Here is a 19,674-nt window from a genome sequence, read left to right on the forward strand (position 1 = left end):
TTTTCTATAAAATAGTAGAAACAGCCATCCATTTTCTTTTTTCTGGAGTTAATAAAACAATTTTTATAAAATGCTTGCTGATCTGCATTTTTATTGTTTGCGGGGTAAAACGCGCCACCTGATCTCGGCGTTAGTCGTTTGCGCGCACGCATGCGCAATCATGCTTGCAAATACGTTGCATACATAAGGGCGTTTGATCAGATGTTATTGTTCGATTATAGTATACATGCTGACTCGAAAAATGTGCATTTGTAAGGTTCAAATTGGCACGTAACTACAGCGTGGCATTACGTTTGCTGGCATTTGAATTCAAACGGCTGTTTTGGTGTTTTGAAATAGGAGTGGCCGTTTTGCCCCACGAGTTGATTAAAGTTTCAGTCCTTCAATTCGCTTCTTAGGGATAAATTCAATACTTGTTTCGCATGGAATACAAACTATGGGAGCGCACAAAGCGATTCTCGGTAATAGTTTCAAAAGTTTTGTTGTTTATCGGCCTGAAAAATGGCCTAGAAAATAACACAAAATTACAACGGAATCATCGAAAAACGTTTTTTCAAGTTTTTCACGATTTTTGCCAGGAAAACACTTATTAACATATGTAGAGAAGCATTTTAATACATTTTCCATTATCTCGGGTGAAAAACAGCGTCCCAAAGCAAGTCGTTCGTTCAAAACAAGGGTGGCGCGTTTTACCCCAACGGCCCATTTTACACCCATTTCCCCTATATTCGTAAAGTGAAAAACAGCTTGTTCTGGGTTTCGTGACTGGAGAACATTCAGTTTTCTTTTCGGAACGGTTTATTTTGCGTGTGTAAAAATAATCATTCTGCAATTTGTTGCGTTATGGCAGCTTACGGAACAAGTTTCAGAATGATGATTTTTACAGCACTCGTTGTAAATTTATACTACGAGGCTTGCCAAGTAGGATAATTACGACGAGTGCTGTAAAAATCGAGTTCTGCAGCGAGTTACGTACAACATTTTTTGCAATTTCGTAGAAGACCCTTTGAGGGTATCAGAAATTATATAGGAATGCATTTACCATTATTTTATAATTTCTGAAAAATTGTTGTGTTATGATTCATTACGCAACTCAAAACAGTTACGTAATAAGAAGGCGTTGTGTAATGAATCATTACAGCACTGGTTTCAGTTGTGTAATGACCTGGGAGGGAGAAACCGATACAAAATTTATGTACGTCATAGTGAGCCGAGATTCTGCTGTCACGAACTGTCACTGTGAGCCCAGATCACAATGAATGGACAAACATGAAAAAAGCGCGTAATTCATCAAAATATATTTTTGCATTTCAACAAAACTGGCAACAATCGGTTGAAAATCAATTCCTGCACACCCAAAAGCAATGCTACAATAGCACCTTTTAATTTGATCGAATATAAAGTATTGAAACACGCAACTTTTTACTCTTTTCCAATCAAAATTTAAATTAAATGCATATAAAACTATGGCCCTTTTTCCAAGTTTGTCCAAAAAGATCGAAGGTGCGCAACAAAAGAAAACTAGCGATTTTTCCCAAGCCTGCCTTGATTGTCGTTGGTGAGCGGGAGTTATCTTGCAATTTGGAAAAGTGTTGTTCAATATTTCGTGTGTAGTATGGTGCAGAACCACTTAGGCACTTCCATGATTCACTTTGGCATGGGGGGTTTTCTCGGCCGAATTGTTTGAAACTTTGCAATAAGGAGCATTTCACGACGACGCATATTGCGGCCAAATATGAGGTTTGTAGCTTTCAAAAAACCCCACTGCCGAAGTGAATCAAAAGGGCCAAGAATTGGGTCCAGCTCCCTATCTGTGCCTCCCTTCCAGGTAATGACTATTCCCGCACTGCATACTTCAGTGCAGAAAAGCAGGCCATTTCATGATAGATTTGCGTAATGAAAAACAGCCTATTACGATGAGAAATTGCAAAAACTACTATTTTGCAATTTCTTATCGTAATAATCTGTCATGTAACGGTTTCCTTTCCTGTACTGAATTATGTAGTGAGGTAATGGTCATAACGCAACTGATTTGAGTTAGGGAATGAATGATAACACAAAATTTTCAGAAATGGTGAAATAATGATGAATGCATCCCGAAATTACTTCTGATTTCCTCAAGTGAAGAATCTCAAAACGTTTGGAAGCAATAAAATGTCATAATTAATTGTATTCCTCTTCAGGTAAACTTCCCATAATTCTTTGAATAAATGCAGTAAACAAACATTGTGCACTCAAATTATCGTCATGACTCTGTACAATTTCAAATGCTGTAAGTAATTGAATGATCTTGTCGTGTTTGGATCATCGCTGTACGTGTAGCTAAATTACACTATGAATTAATAATCATTAGCAGGTACTTGGTGCACTTGTTGATTTATGCTTCTCAGTCAGTCACGTTAACACTTTCGCTAAAGTACCTTCATAGCTCTTCATGCTATACTGTACAGAGCTACAAATTTTCATTCGACTTTGATTCAAAGATGCTCATCTTCAATGAAGTTAACAAATTAAATGATGAGCGGCAAGTCTTCTCCATCCATCACTTGACGATTGTTCTTCCTGCAGTGCTGGAAGAAAAAATTGAACGCATGTCGGTAGGTTATCAATCATGTCCGCACTCCATGTCATATCGCATGAAATAATAATGATACAGAAAATAACTCCCAATTTCCGCTCATCGAATTCGACAAGCTGTCGACTATCACACTAATTTTACTCCCTATAGATTTATTACTCATAACGTGCTGATTTTCAATTCCCTATCGTTTTCTGCTTGTCAGAAAATTTGCAGCATAAAACGAGACGAAAATCCTTCGATTAACTCTTAACGAACGTAACAAGTTTTCACCGTAACTCACCATGCTACTTTTCTCGTGCTCTTCCACAGGCGGCGGAATCGGGGAACCTAGACGAATTTATTCGCCTGTATGAAAGCGATAACGGGCGCCTGTCGGTGAAGGATAGCAAAGGACGAACGGCGGCACACCAAGCCGCGGCTAGGAACCGCATCAATATTCTCACCTTCATCCACGAGCAAGGTGGAGATCTGAACGCCCAGGATTCGCTGGGGAACACACCGTTGCATCTGGCAGTCGAGAATGATTCGTTAGATGCACTGGAGTTTTTGCTGAAGATGTAAGTGCATGGTAATCAACTTTTGAAACTTTCGTCGATTTGTTTGACATCGCTTGACGTATAACATATATGTATGTTAGGAAGCATATTTCAGGCGTTCAAACGGATGAATTAAATTAAATACTAGTAATTTCAGATGTTGGATGCCTGCAAAAGGATTCTTCTTTGAAGCAAAGCAATTCCAAGAACGGAAAAGTATTTTCCATTTCTTATAAGAATTGCAATTGTCGCTGTTTTCAAAAAGAAGTTTCAAGAGAAGTATCTTTTAAACAGGCAAATTACAAAAATGCTTCTATCATGAATAGAACCAATAGGTTGAAGCACCTGTCTTGGTAATTGTAACATAAATCAAATCAAATCTTTCATACTATGTTTTATGAGAACAATATTGAACCTAGGCAGAAACCTTTTTTCACGTTGAAAATAGTGTTGGCAAATATGGGCTACTACAACCAGTTTTAGCCACATTTTTAACTTTGATTCCTTATTCCTTATATTCCTTATGAGTGTACATAATTGTATATAAAGTGCAAATTTGTAGCGAAAATTAAATACTTTTATTAACATCGTTTAAGTTTATGGTGTTCAGTCTTCAATAAAACTCAAAAATGGAGTTTTGCTTACATCTGACGTTTCGGACACATGTATTATGTATTTTTCAAGGAACCTGTGGACAGCGATACGTTATGTCGCGTGTCATGTGTTGATTGTGAGATGTGCTGACCAGCTGTGTTCTATTTTATCGTATGGCTCACAGCATAGGCTACTTTTGTCCAACAACATGAAACGAATTCCCCGTTTGGGTACTGAACGGGCGTAGAAATCCGAAAACGATCCGGGTCGCAGAACCGAAATGCACATTGGCGTAGGAACAGGGGCGTTGGGTGTTGTGGTCTGACCCCCTCCAGAATCATCCAGGCCCCCCTAGAATTTTTGATGATAATAAAAATAAATAATTTGACATGAAGCAAATTTTTTTGAATCAATGTACATCGCTCTTATTTTTGACAAAAAATTCTTCAGTATTTACGTAATTGTACAACATAATACAATTATGTATAAAGACAATTTACACCGCCTTCAGCCATAGGCTGCACAGACTGAACATTTCTATTTTTCGACACCTTCGTCACAAAAAACACCGTGGTCCAAACAAGCGTCAATATTCTGGAAATTTGATTCTCGAAATTCATTTTCTCTGAATAATCTAAACAATGCTGTTTCAGCATTAAGCAGCATATTCACTGCATTATAATTTCTCATGTTTTTGGAGTATAGTCTGCTCGAGGTGTCCGGTGATGATAACTTCCCGTAGGCGAGTTCACTAACAAAATGCATACATTATCTTCAACTCGTATAAAATCCGGAAAAAAATAAAATTTCCAAAACATTATTTTCAGGCATAACATAACCGTGAATTGTTGTCGAAAAATAGTAATAACTTATTATTACATAAATTCTTTTAATATTTTCCAAAAAATTCGTAACCTAATTTAGTACTATACCATTTAATTCCACTAGAGTTTGTATCCTTTGACAGATACGCGTATTTCGACCTCAACTGTAAGGCCGTCTTCAGTGTCGTGTACTAGACTCGACGAGTCTAGTACACGACACTGAAGACGGCCTTACAGTTGAGGTCGAAATACGCGTATCTGTCAAAGGATACAAACTCTAGTGTAATTAAATGGTATAGTACTAAATTCGGTTTTTTCATCTACTTATAGGTATTCTACTAAACAGCTCGAAGATTTATTATCATTTTCGTAACCAATTTTTTCAAAAAAAAAATCGTTATTGTTTTAAGAATTTTAGTATAATCATATTTCATATCGAAGGATAGCTTCAGAGCTTTTGCAAATCTCTTGGAAATTAGTCAAATAATATTGTCGGACTTGTTCATTCTTTCAAAACGAATTCCTTCTGGTGGACATCCATTCCTTCTATGTCTACTACTTATTAGCAAATTGATTCTGGAATATATTTCCGGATTTACCTAATAAATGTTACTCAATATTTAAAAAGTTCAGTTTTCCCTCGCAGTTCTTCCAAAAAAATATTGATTACTTCAAATCGAATACTGTGAAATTTTGCTGAAAGTTATTCAAGAATTGAAGAGAATTTTGTTTTGTAATGTCTCTTGCCTTCGTATCTTCAAAGGAAATTTGTTGTAAAATCCCAGGAAAACTTTTGCTACTGAAATTAGCATATCGGTCAATAAATCTGTAGAGATATATGTAGCAAAATAACTGGGAAGGGGAAAGGATTATTAAGATAATCATAAAGAAATTTGTGTTGATCTTCCTCAAAAAACTTCTTTAGAAATAATTTTACCAATTACCGGCTGAATTCATACACTTGGTTTGAATTTTTGTTCGTGACAGAATTGTAGAAAACCAGAAGTCAAGAAAAGATAGATTTCAAGGAAAGTTGTTGAAGATTTATGTAATTTACCTCCTGAAAAAAAATATTATAAATAATCACTTATTTTCCTTTGTACCATTGCCTATCTATTGTTCAACCTGCTGCAACATTTTGTTGTTTCTGCTACCTTCGCATAACGCTTAGAGGAACTTCGTACAAAATCTTTCCATGTTTCAAAGAGCAACATTTTAAAGAATAAAAAAAAAGGCAAATTATAGAAGTTTTGAAAAATTTCAGAATTGTATATACGTATAGTCCCTTCTGAAAGTCCATCGGGAATTCTTCAACAAATTTTCAAAGTAATGCAAAAGTTTCCTATAAGATTAAAATTTATTAAAATGTTACATTACGAATTTTATTACAATACATCTTCGATAATGTTCTTATAAAATACCGGTAATATTTGCGCGTTCATATTTTACAGTACTACAAAATAATTGATAATAAAAAAAAAGTTTGTTTGGGATTTCTAAAGGAAGGAAATATGGGTTCTACATCAATATATTCACCATAGTATCATAATACTTCGGAGCTTATACAAAATATTATCTAAGATTTAAATTACAAACACGTTCAATAAAAATTCCATCTGTTTAAACAACAAAAATTATCTATTATAAAAGATGAATAAAAAACAAGAATTTTTGTAAATCCACTGTAGGACCACTTAAGCTTTTCTGTGAGTTACATTGTCGTTGGGCTTCACAAATTCTACGGTACAAATCTTGAATTTTACGACAGGAATTTTGTATTTTTTTTTTCGGATTATATTTATGCTGCAATTATATAACAAAATATTACCAACATTTTCCCGATTGAATTCTTTTTAAATCGCCCATGAAATTCTTGTGGATTATTACGAGGAATTCTTAAAGTAACACCTGGAAGAATCATTTATATTTTTGCAGAAAGTCTGGAAAATTTTTGTTGCGATTTTTTCAGATTGTCTTGTGGAGAAACTTTAGGAAAAACTTCAAAAGCAAAATTGGAAAACTGTTGGCGAACTCACTGAGGAATTCGTGGAAAGAGTCCTTGCTTGGTGATCTTGAAAACATTTTTGATGAGACTCTGTACTATTTTTTGGGAAAATTCTCAGTAATTGCTGAAAATCATAAACAAATTATACATGAACAACTGGAGGAAACTTTAACCATACAATCGAATTATATATATGTAATATGTTCCTCTACATAGCTTCTAGGAGAAATGATTAGAAGAATTCCCATTGCATTCTCTGGCTGAAAAAAAAATGATTCTTTTAGAAACAAGTTTCTAAAATATATATTTTTGCAACTTTTCAACTTTGTTTTACATCACGCAGAGGATGGCCTATTTTCCATAAGAATACCTAACACAACGTGATAATTTTTCCAACTGGGACTGAGTCTGCTTTTGAGATAAGTGTTTTCACGATCACTTCAAAGTTTTCAAGAAATTCCATCGCATATTGAGCAATAGTTCTAGTAGGGATTTAAAAATAAAACATTTTTTTTTATTTATTATTATTATTTATATTAGATTCGTAAATTCAAGGCACTTTACACGTTTATACAGTTTGTATTCGCCCAGTAAACACAAAGATGTAAACGGCAGTGAATAAGAGTACAAAAGTGTAGGTGAATGTACGTATATCGCCTCCAATTTTATACTTCTATCATATACGACCGTATGTTGACTGACCTTTTTCGATCGTGTTTGCACTTTACACACAAAATCTCAAAACACATTCACAACTTTGTACCTTCTGAACTATTGAGCCACATAGCAACTTAGTAGGGGATTTTTTTTATTACCGTACGGGTTTGGGCCGAAGGGTCTCAGATTTTCATGAAACTTTTTCCACAGGTAGGGCTCATGGATACATGAATAAAAAAAATTGAGAAAAATTCAGGGTCACCTATTTTTCCGGAAAACTCAGGTGGAAATTTTTTGTTTTCCCTTGACACTACTTACTTTAAAAAATCATAACTCAAGAACGAAGCATCGTAGAAACAAAGTTTTTATATGAAAATTTAAGCAAATTTTCTCAAAAATCCAAAAAAAAATATGAACAGGAAAAAGTTTTCCACAAAATTTTCCACCGTTGGGAAAATTCGTAAAGAAAAGCCGGAAAAACTATGCCCGAACTAGTGGAAAATTTTCAAACAAATATTTTCGAGAAGGTAATTTTATAAGCCTTAATCACTGAAATTTTTGAAATGCACTTTTTTTTCGTTTTTGAGTTATGGCCAATTTTGTGAAAAATGTCCAGATGTGTCATATAAGACTTTTCTTTGAAAAATCATAACTCAAGAATGAAACATTGTAGAAACAAAGTTTTTATATGAAAATTTAAGCAAATTTTCTCAGAAATCCAAAAAAAATATGAACTGGAAAAAGTTTTCCACAAAATTTTCCACCGTTGGGGAAATTCATAAAGACAAGCTGGAAAATCTATGCCCGAGCTCGCGGAAATTTTTAATACAATATTTTTAAGAAAGAAACTTTATAAACTTCAATTCTGGTAACTTTTAGGATGTACTTTTCTTTAGTTCCTGATCTATGGTCAATTTTGTAAAAAATGCAAAGATTTGTTTTCAAAGAAAAGGCTAATATGGTCAGTCGAGCACTCGACACTGAAGAAGTCTGTAAGTCACAGACGAAATAGGCCTATCTGTCAAGATAAGCAACACATATTAGAGTTTAAAGGTATTTGCTCACCTTAGTGATTTTAGTATTTTATTTTTTTGCAAAAAGTGAAGTGTTAAAGTTCATTTGTAGTTTTAATATGGTCATTTTTCACAAAATTGACCATAACTCAGGAACAAAAAAAAAATTACATCCTAAAAGTTACTAGAATTGAAGTTTATAAAGTTTCCTTCTCAAAAATATTTTAATAAAAAATTTCCGCGAGTTCGGGCATAGATTTTCCAGCTTTTCTTTATGAATTTCCCGAATGGTGGAAAATTTTGTGGAAAGCTTTTTCCAGTTCATATTTTTTTTTTGGATTTTTGAGAAAATTTGCTTAAATTTTCATATAGAAACTTTGTTTCTACGATGCTTCGTTCTTGAGTTATGATTTTTCAAAGTAAGTAGTGTCAAGGGAAAACAAAAAATTTCCACCTGAGTTTTCCGGAAAAATAGGCGACCCGGATTTTTTCTCAATTTTTTTTTATTCATATATCCATGAGCCCTGCCTGTGGAAAAAGTTTCATGAAAATCTGAGACCCTTCGGCCCAATTTGTACGATAATAAAAAAAAATCCCCAGTAGCGAAGTGTGTAAAGCGCTAATCCCACCTGTGCACATGATTTATTTTATCATACCTATTATTTTTTTTATATAATTCAGCCCTTTTTAGGTGTATAAAGGATGTACGGAATCAAATTGCACCACTTTTGAATGACTGTAACTTTTTATTCATTCAGTATTTTATGTTGAACTTTTGGGTTTCGTTTGTTCAATGTGTATTTTTTAACGCTGTATAAGTTTCACTAGCAGATGTGGCAAAAATGGATCTCCGTATAGTGTTAAGGATCACAAACGGGTAGTTCAAGCTTTCAAGAGGAATCCCAACAGTTCAGTTAGAGATATGGCGAAAAAACTGAATGTATCCAAAATTTTCGAGCAAGATGCGAAAAAACTTTGAGGACTACATACATACAAAGTCCAAAGGGTACCTAATCGCGGTGAAGACAAAATACGGTAGGTAAAACACGTACACGGAAGCTCTACATCCAGATGTTGACGAAACCACATTGAATCGTTATGGATGGTGAGACGTGTGTAATAGCAGACTTCCAGCAGCTTCCGGGGTTCCAGTTAATCACTGCTCACAATAAATTCGATGTCCCTGAGGACGTTAGAAAGCAGAAAATGTCAAAGTTTTAAAATGAAACTCAAAGCAGGGATGCAAGTACACCGTCCTAATTCTGTTTTAACTAAAATTATAGAAAAGGGTGCCAGTTTTAATGTTGAGCTGATTGAATTAAAGTGCATGATTCTACACCATTACCCCGAATGCCATTTCTCCGAATTCCATCACCCCGAATGCTTTTTCCCCGAATTTACAATTATCTTGACATGATGATATTGATGACATTTCCCCTAGATATTGGAATTCGGGGTAATGGCGTTCAGGTTAATGACATTCGGGGTAATGGGGTAGAATCGTTTTATATTACTATGACTTTTAGGCAAACCTTTGTTTTTATATGCTCACAAATTTCCAAAAATTTGCATCAAAAGTACAGATTAGAGAAACATTTGAGGAATGACACCCGACTTGGAGATTTTGATTTTTTTTTCTAACACTGATTTCATATACAAAGCTATAGGGAGCCAGATCCTATTCTTGGCACATTTGATTCACTTCGACAGAGGGGTTTTTGAAAGCTCATATTTGGCCACAATATGCGTCATACTGATGCGCTTGTTATTGCAAAGTTTCAAACAATTCGGCCGAGAAAAACCCCTCATGCCAAAGCGAATCATGTGGTTCTGCACCCTACATCATCGATATCTCATCTCCGATTTAAACTGAATTGAAGCATGGTTTTTTATACAAATAACGCCACTTCTTCAAATTACAGACGCTTTACATATGCTTACTTAATATTCAAAACATTACGTTTTCTGAAGAAGATATCGATAGCGCCATTGGTAAACTTAAGTCTTCGTATCAGCCAGGCCCGGATAGTATCCCGCTTATTGTATTCAAAATGTGTGGAACTGCACTTTCTGGTCCATTGACAGTAATTTGCAATTTGGCAAGAGCACAATCATCTATCCCAATGGATGGAAAGAATCGATTCTGTTTCCTGTATTCAAAAAGGGCGACCGTGGTGCCACATCAAACTTCGTCAACTGGCTGCATTCATATTTAACGAACCGTCGTCTGTCTGTTAAAATTGAAGTACCTCAATCCAGTTATTTTTCCAACAGTTCTGGTGTTCCACAGAGAAGCAACCTTGGTCCACTGCTATTTTCTATGTCTTTCAACAACGTTTGTGCAGTTCTACCGCGTGGATGCCGGCTGATGTATGCTGATGATTTGAAGATTTGTCTCGTCGTTAGAACATCCGAAAACGGCCAGGAGCTTCAAAATATAGTTCATAGTTTTTCATATTGGTGTGAAGTCAACGAACTTACAATCAGCGCGAAAAAGTGGTCGATAATATCTCTCACTAGCATGCGTTGAGGTTTCTTCCATGGCGTGATCCCGCTCGTCTCCCGCTGTATCAGAACCGATGGCGACTCCTTGTAATGGACACATTACAAAGGCGGCGCCAACTTAAGAGGGCATTGTTTGTGCAAAAACTGCTAAGGGGCTGTCCATTAACCACGTGGACAGTTTTTTGGGATTCCAGACCATCGGGTCATTTGTCCATACAAAAATTTGAAAATTTGTTTGAACCATGGTCTTTGGCCACTGATTATGGTCAAAATCAACCGATTCGTGAAATGTGTCCTTTGTTCAAACGTGTGTACCATCTGTTTGACTTCTCTATTAGTACTCATGCTTTTAGATATCGACTACTTGTTTCCAATGCCTATGTTTAGTTTCAGTTTTAATTCATGTAGACAATGATGTTCGATGAATGTAGCAAATAAATAAGCAATGAATGCAGAACTATCCTAAATGCAGAAAATAATTTGCCGAAAAATTAAATTTGGTGTGGTTTAAAGATTTGATGGACTTATCCACAGTCTTCTTTTATGGTCGACCTTCTTATCCAATGTTTCGAAACGTCATTACGTTGACTTTCAATTCTATCAAATTTAATGTCTAAGATATTATTAACTCACTCAAATGACTGTTTTTTTTTTGTAATTGCTAGCTTAACCAATAACAATAACGTTTTCGACAAAATATACAGATAAAATTGCGTTTTTCTTTAAGAAGCGGATATTACCTCGTCTTTCCTTATTGACTAATGGAACAACGAATGTTGAAGAGTTGGCTGTTTTTCAATTGCATCATCTCTCTTATTGTGATTTCACAGCTGTATTCAAACAAATCGATGAACCGTTACAAATTCAACATCAAATAAAACACAGAAATTTAGGAATGTTTAACCATTCAATTTTCTTCCTCGCTAGACCTGTCGCAACGAACATTCTGAATGACAAGAAACTGGCGCCGGTACATCTGGCTACCGAGCTGAACAAAGTCAAAGGACTACAAGTGATGGGAAAATATCGTGAAACCATCGATATACAGCAAGGAGGCGAACACGGTCGAACCGCACTACATCTGGCTGCCATCTACGACCACGAGGAGTGTGCCAGAATTTTGGTAAGCGTTAGTGATGTTTCTTTTTGATGTTCTGCTTCTAGGTAGATATTTTAATATTTTATTTCCCCACTGCAACGCAGATTTCGGAATTTGGTGCGTGTCCTCGGCGGCCCTGCAACAACGGTTACTATCCCATACATGAGGCGGCCAAGAATGCCAGCTCCAAAACGATGGAAGTGTTTTTCCAGTGGGGTGAGTCCAAAGGGTGCACACGCGAGGAAATGATTTCCTTCTACGATTCGGAGGGAAACGTTCCCCTCCACTCAGCTGTTCATGGTGGAGATATTAAAGCGGTCGAGCTTTGTCTAAAGTCGGGAGCAAAAATATCCACCCAGCAGCATGACCTTTCAACGCCGGTTCATTTGGCAGCGGCCCAGGTAGGATTCGTAGAATAAATTTTCGAGTGGTAAAAGAAGACACAATTTTCGCGATGTTTAAAAAAATCTAATCGAGAATGTTTAACCTTCCTTGTGCATTAAGATCATTTCTAGCCAACTGACATAGTAAAGACAGTACAATTAGTCTCAAATGAAAGCTTAGTAGTATATCTGTCTAATCCACACTGGAAATTTTAAATTTATATAAACCTCTTTGCTACCGGTGCAATTAAGTCGAAAAACTGATTTTTACCTCTGCTTGCATCGCTACCCGAGAAGGAACAAATAACTCCCAATAACTTATGCAGACCACTTTTTGGTATCATACCAAAATTAGGTATTGTTTAGTTTGTCAACACCTCAATTTGGTATTATAACGGTATTGAAAAAAAATCTTAAAAACAATTAAAAATACTTCATTTAGGTTTTAGACAGCTATTGAGGTCTGCTGGAGGTATTGAACTACTATTGAAAAATTTCACTTTTATATGAAAATCCATCAATTATTATTGAGGTATTAAAATACCTGATCTAATTATCAGTTTGGTGTTCGTAGACTATGCTTGAGATATTATTTGAGGTATTTTACCTATTATGCAGGGCTCATTCGTACCTTATTCAGGTTGTAAGTATTGGAAATTTTCTAGTATGGAATACCTTATTTTGGTATTCAGAAGTTATTTTCTTCTGCTCAGGTAGCAAAGAGTTTGATATAAATTTTAAATTTTCAGTGTGGATTTGAAACTAATTTTGTTTATTTCGGTCTATTCTTGCGAACGCACCAACCATTTATGTCGAAAAAGAGTCAAAAAGTTTGGGCAGGCCTGGTTCAAAATGTCGATGGACAATGATGAGAGTGTTACGTCTGTTTGTCTGGGGACAATTTTGTAGAAAAAAGAGATAATAATCTAAAGATTCCTGATTAACAATTGAAACGAACAAATCCTTGCTAAAATGTACTCTGAGCAATCCACTTTATGCGCTCTCGATGATACATTATAATACCTTTTTTTTCATTTTCTTAGCTGTAAATAAAATATATAAGACCTTTAAATGAAACCCCAAAAAAATACATATTGGCCATTCGGAGCACAAGAGCATCTGGAACCTATTTCAGGATTCATAATTCAAAAATGGAATTATTCCTACAAAAAATTCTTAAAGACTCTCTGAGGATATGCCAGAAGCTTAATGAGTTAAGGAATTGCTGGAGACATACAGTATTGGATAATATAAACTACCGTACCGGAGACAAATTGATCAATATTTTAGAGCTTCCTTAAGATTTCAGATATTTTCGAACTGATTTTGACAAAATTAGTACTTTGCTGATCTCTCTCAACCTACGTTATTGATTTTCAAAAAAAAAACATTCATCAATTGATAAAATAGTCTCAAAATTAAGTAATAGAAATTAACAATGTTGTGCAAAATGGTCAACTTTGGAGGCTCATATCTCAGTTATTTGTGAACCGATTAAAATGAAATTTTCACAGCACCTCAGGTATGACTTGGATTTAAACATATATTTTGAGAGATTTTCTCAATCACGAGTTTAAAAGTAATAACGGTTTGACCAAAGTGATTTTTTTAAAGACAAATAATAAACGATTTATCTCAAAATAGGAAAGCGCTACACATAAACTGTCTTCAACAAACTTGTTCATATTGTCTAAATCTACAAGTTTGTTAAAGACATCATAATGATATTCCATCAAGTTACGTAAATTATAAAAAGTGCGAAAAAAATCGCTTCAGTCAAACTGTTATTGCTGCTGAACTCGTGATTGGAAACATCTTTCTAAAATTAATGATAAAATTCAAGTTATATCTGACGTGCTGTGCAAATTTCATTCAAATCGGCTCACAAATAAATGAGATATGAGCCTCCAAAGTTGACCATTTTGTATGGAAAATCGAAAAATATTCAAATGTTTTGTCCCATGCTGTATATTGTACCATTTATTCTTTTGTTTTATTGATGATTCTCTTCTTATAGGTACCTTAACTCAAATTATGTTTATATATTCATGTTAAATATTCAAGTTGTTGAACAAACAGATTTATTTCACAGTTTTGAGTTGAAGAAATTGCTGTAGGGCTGGTAGCAGGTCTATTTCTAGAGATTTCCCATCAAACATTTTCACGGAGTATGAGTTGAACCAACCACTCTCAAACATATTTCAGCTGAATAAACTGTTATTCAGCTACTAATGTTTGCTGAGTAGATCTCTATTTTAATAAAAGTTTATTTTTTAATCGAAGATCTCTAAGGTCTCTATTTTAATCAGAATGCTATCTATAGGGCTAGAGAAAAAAAATCATAGACTTCAATGCAGCTTTTCATCCGGTTCTTGAGGAATTTCCTCTCACATGTCTCATGGAAAAACTTCTAAAAATCTCCTAGTGATTTTTCCAGAGATTTCAACTGCAATATTTTCAGGGTCTGATACTGGGATCCCTCTAGAATTTTTCTAGAGATTCCTCTACCAATACTCTCAGAAATTCTTCTAGCAATTTTGCAAAGGATGCTTAGAGAACTTTCTCCAAGAATACTTGAGCACTCCAAGAATTCTCCTCCAGTTATTTCCTCAGGGATTCCCCCGAGTTTTTTTTAAAGACTATACTACGAGTAATCTTTCAACCGAATTCTACAGTTGTTACTAAGGAAATCGATGGAAGAATCACCTGATACAATCATGGAGGACTTAGGCTTTCCTTGAAAAATATCTTAAAGAATCTTTGGAGAAATTCCTGGGTAACTTCTATAGTTATCCTTGTTAAAATCTAGGCTATATTCTTGAGATATTCGAAACAAAATTCTTGGAGAAAATCCTTAGAAAATTGCTTGGAGGAATTCCACAGCAAATACCTAAATTCTCACGAAGATCCTAGAAAAAAAACATGAAAAAAAACATACAGTAATACGAGCAGTAACACTGTCGTAATGTCGTAATAAAGAATTACAAAAAAAGGAGAAATGCAGACTGTTTCTCCTTTCTTCTGGTTCATATTAGGTTACATTTTGTTTTTCTGTTTCCTGTTTGATCCACTTTCGGTCTCTTTTCGGTTCCTGTCTGGTCTATTTTTTGTTCATGCTAGAGTTCTCTAAACTTGCTATATGCAAGGCACTTAAACGCTACCAGGTCTGCGACGTGGACGATAAAGTAATTTTCAAAATAAATAAAAAAGCAGATATATAAATTGCTTTTGAACCTAGTCTTAAACTTCATTGAGAAAGCTTTCGTTGTAGTTGGAAAATCGTTAAGAATTTAAGCAAAAGGATGGCACTCCACTTGTTAATTCAAATCGTTTTTGATTTTTAATTTTACATTTTAGAGTTTATTTCCAAAAATGTCGCCCATTATTCCAGATTTATTTTAAAAAAATAATCTTTCAAATCATATGATGCGTTTTCGAAAAGTTGCATAATTATTCGTGAAAGTTTAACTATAAATATTTTTGGTCGGGATTAGTGGGGGCCCCTAAAATGTGGGGGCCCGGGGGCAATGGCTCTCTCAGCCTCCCCGTAAATGCGGCCCTGTTCACCATTGAAAACTTTAAAAAAAGTTATGCATACTAACCTTTTTTAAAAACAAAATAGTTTCAAATCAACCAATGCATAGTTTATTTTGTCCAGTACTAAACCTGAAGGGATTGTGCTACTTTGCCTGAAAGTTGTTTCCCTGAATCTAATTTCCCCGAAATCCAGTTCCCCGAATGACCCATTTCTTCGAAAGGTGTTGCAGTTCAAAAAAGATAAATAATATTTCTCACAGGGTCGTGAACTAGAGAGAACGATAAGCAATCAAATGAAGGAGATGTTGGGTCATTCTCTAAAACATGTGTTCGCGAGTAGCATTGCTTCCCAGAACTACATCCCTGGAAACATTGAATATACGCCAAAAAAAAAACCTCCCCCCCTTTCTTATCTATTCACATTGGAGTTTTGATAACCATTAGGAGGCATCTTACGGAGAGTGAATGACTCTCGCTTCATAATTATCCTCTCTTCGGGTCACGTGGAGTCGATCAACGATAAATACGCGCGCATTGGGATAAGTTTGCTATATTGAGGAGACAGTAGAGTAAAGTGGGGCATAAGTTCGAGTGGGGCAAGAGTTTCTTTTTAAGATTTCTAGCTCAATTCAAAACAAAACTTATAAACGTCATGGTGGTTCGAATGCTATTTAAGGCTAAGTAGCCCGTCATTCGTTTTGGCAACCGTGATGGCTTTTCAGCTTTCAATTACAAAGTGATAAAGCTCAGTCGTGATAGTTTATATTGACTTGAAAAAGTATCACTGTACGCGCTTACATACATGAAGTATGCTGATACTTTTTCAGCTGTGTCAGTGCAAAACTAACTGGTTTTCTTCAATTTGAAATCGTGAGATGAATTAGCAACAATCATCAACGACGCGTACAAATTTCAATGACGGCCTACTTCGCCTTAAGTAAGAGACTTTCATTCCAAATATCATAAAAATCGATTGAGATTTGGAAAAGTTATGGCTATTTGTTGTTTTTTGACGTGAATATTGTTATTTTTGGTCAAACTTTCGTTGCATGGAACCAATTGAAGATAAAATCTTTTTATATATTTTATGCAAGGGCGTTTCTAGGCCTTACATAAGGATGCTTTGAGGTGTATTAGTTTTTGTATAAATGCTAGGAAATATTTTTTGGCCCATAGTGGGGCAAAAGTTCGAATCAGCGAGGCAAAAGTTCGACCCATGTATAAACTCATGGAAAAATTTGCAAATTGCCTAAAATCCACATATCATCTTCAAATTTAAGTAAACTTAAGTTTACGGCTAGTGTAAAATATGCCTGTCATAAAAGTTTCGATATTTTGTGTTTTAGCCAGCGAACTTTTGCCCCACACTAGATTCGAGCTCTTGCCCCACCGGTGGGGCAAAAGTTCATTTAAGACAATCAATTTTGAAACTGTTATAACAAAAAATGGGTAAATATTTTGACACAAGTTTGTTCAGCAAAATTATAGCCAATATGTTGAAGATTCACTGCATGGTATTGTTTTGTTTCAACTACTTCTGTTTTTCTGGAAACTTTGATTATTCCACTTTTGCCCCACCTTGCCCTAGTGATCAAACCTTGAATATAAACGTACTGTTCAAAATGTAGTTTTCGTACTGTAAATATGGAGTTGGGTAATAAATGTAGATTGTACGGTTTCTTGTACTAAACGACTCGCGTGTGTTATTGGTTTATCGGAAAAATGTAACCGTAAGCAACAAGGCGAAAGGAATCCTATTGCTAAATTCAGGAGCATAGAAGACCACCTGCGACATATTAATTATAAGATGGTTCCTCTTCAACCTCTAATTCGTGTTTGGAGATTGCTTTCCAACATACAGTCCACCTGATATAACCGCAATCCCAAGGACTCTCCCTCAACACATGTATTTGGCCAAAATTATGAAAACGGTGAATCTCGGAAGAACCGCCGATCAGATAAAGAAGGGTGCATATCAGATGACCGGTTTATTCACCACCCTGAAATAGATGAAGTTATGAGTGCCAAGCACTTTTCGGGGAAATGGATTATTCGTGGAAACGCGTAGCACAACCATCTGAAGAAATTCATGTGGGAATGCCTAAAGGAATGCCAGAAAAAACAACACTCGAAGAAATATCAGGAGAAATTTTCCAAGGAATTCTTAGAACCCTTCACTGTAGAATCCCTCACGCTGTCAACTAGACTATCGAAACGCATACAATTTGTCTGGTGGAATACCTACAGAAACACTCATTAAAGCTGTTGGATTCCCTAATAGAAATGGTAAATATTTTCCTGTTTGAATCTCTGGGGATATTCCCGGATAAATCCCTAATAGAAGACTTAATTACGAGAAATTCCAAAGAAAATTTTGGGAGTATTCTTGAAGCCCTATCGGATCCATTTGTAATGGTCAACAGATTCACAGTTTCTGCATAAAACATCATGAATTTTGATATGTCACATGATATCTAGGCATTTTCGCGGAACTGTTCAAAAGGACTTACCTAACATTAAGGGGTTTTAATCAATAATTGAGCAAAATTAACCTCATCCGCAGCGTTTTTTTTTTTTTGTATAAAACGCTACCCAAGGTCATTGTCTTTCGATCTATTCTGAGTCAAAAAAAGGTTACGTACAGTTCGGACTCGATTATCCAGAGTGTCGATTTTTTTTTTTCATTCCGGATAGTCGAATCCTCAAGGTAATCGAATCACTAAGAAAAAAAAATCTGCGATAAAAGAACTTAAATGTTATCTTTTTTCTTTGTTTGTTTTATATGAGGCAGTGGCGTAGCCAGACATTATTTCTAGGAACATTGAGAAGAAAACAAGTTTTTTGACCAGAAAAACCTTTTTAAACCAACTTTTTCTTACCTACGTCCAAAACTGCTAAACCATTCATATTGTATGTTTCAATACTAAATTATTTCAATTCTATGCATAAAAGCTGAAAAACAATCATATCAAAAAAACATATTCCGGATAATCGAATCTAAAATTTCGGATAGGCGAATCACGGATAATCGAGTCTCCGGATAATCGAATCCGACCTGTATCGCAGTATTAGTATTATATTGCAGTATAGAATTCTCAAAAGTATTAGTATTGCACGGTTAAAATAAAAAAATATCGAGACAGGAGACAATCTCTCATGGTTACATAGGTCTTTTAGTAAAGTTCAGCAAGTATTATTGTGTATTTCTTTCGCTATTGGACTGCGAAGTGCGGCCTTATAAGTGTGAAAGTGTGAATAAAAGTCCGCAATTGCATTGAATCCTGTTGGTGTCTTCAGAGCACTTATTCTTTGATTTACGAAGAATAAGTCCCCCAAAGACACCTACCCGATGTCATGCAATTGCGCACTTTCATTAGCGTTTCCGCACTTGTAAAAACTTCTGCGATAGTCCAGTGGTGAAAGAAATGCGCAATATATTACCCAATTTCGCAGGACCGGAACAAATTCAGGGTATCCGGATTAACCTATTTATGTTTGGTCCTGGGCAAATATAACAGTTATGGACCATAACTTATGGTATACGCGTAGCAAATCAGCATAACCATGCTGAGGATCATTGAGTACAAATCCCGCCGGTCGAGGATTTTTTCGAGTTGGAAATATCGTCGACATTTCAGGGCAAAGACTATCTTCGTAGTTGCCGCACGCAAATACAAATGCAAAAATAATCAATCGGCAAATTAAGCTCTCAGTTAAAAACTTTGGAGGTGGCCATAAGAAAGCTAAGCTGAGAAGATCTTATTATTATTAAATTCCAATGGAAACGTTGTGCCATTTTAAAGAAGAAGATGTTCAGTACGGTGTCCCAAAATTTGACTTTGTTGTTTTTGATTAAACTTGTATATGGCGAGAACTCTGATAAATGACGTTTAGAGGTTGCCACTTTGAGTTTTTTTAAGAGGTCCGATCAAACTAATAT

The 19,674-nt window shown here is 35.4% G+C and overlaps 1 protein-coding gene across 10 annotated transcripts in view; it reads left to right on the forward strand.

Annotated features, from left to right (window-relative positions):
• Positions 1-19,674, forward strand: part of LOC5571938 (transient receptor potential cation channel subfamily A member 1) — a 123,436-nt gene that overhangs the window by 40,566 nt on the left and 63,196 nt on the right. For 9 of the 10 annotated variants that reach the window (XM_021842755.1, XM_021842757.1, XM_021842756.1 and 6 more), the window contains 3 exons: positions 2,891-3,138; positions 11,643-11,838; positions 11,919-12,215. In XM_021842755.1, coding sequence (XP_021698447.1) covers positions 2,891-3,138; positions 11,643-11,838; positions 11,919-12,215 — 741 coding nt within the window. Of the gene's footprint in view, positions 1-2,440; positions 2,598-2,890; positions 3,139-11,642; positions 11,839-11,918; positions 12,216-19,674 lie in introns of those variants that run through there. The other variant, XM_021842764.1, reaches the window with a different exon arrangement.

The sequence above is a fragment of the Aedes aegypti genome, chromosome 2 (assembly GCF_002204515.2).
Source record: "Aedes aegypti strain LVP_AGWG chromosome 2, AaegL5.0 Primary Assembly, whole genome shotgun sequence".
NCBI classification, from domain to species: Eukaryota; Metazoa; Arthropoda; class Insecta; order Diptera; family Culicidae; genus Aedes; species Aedes aegypti.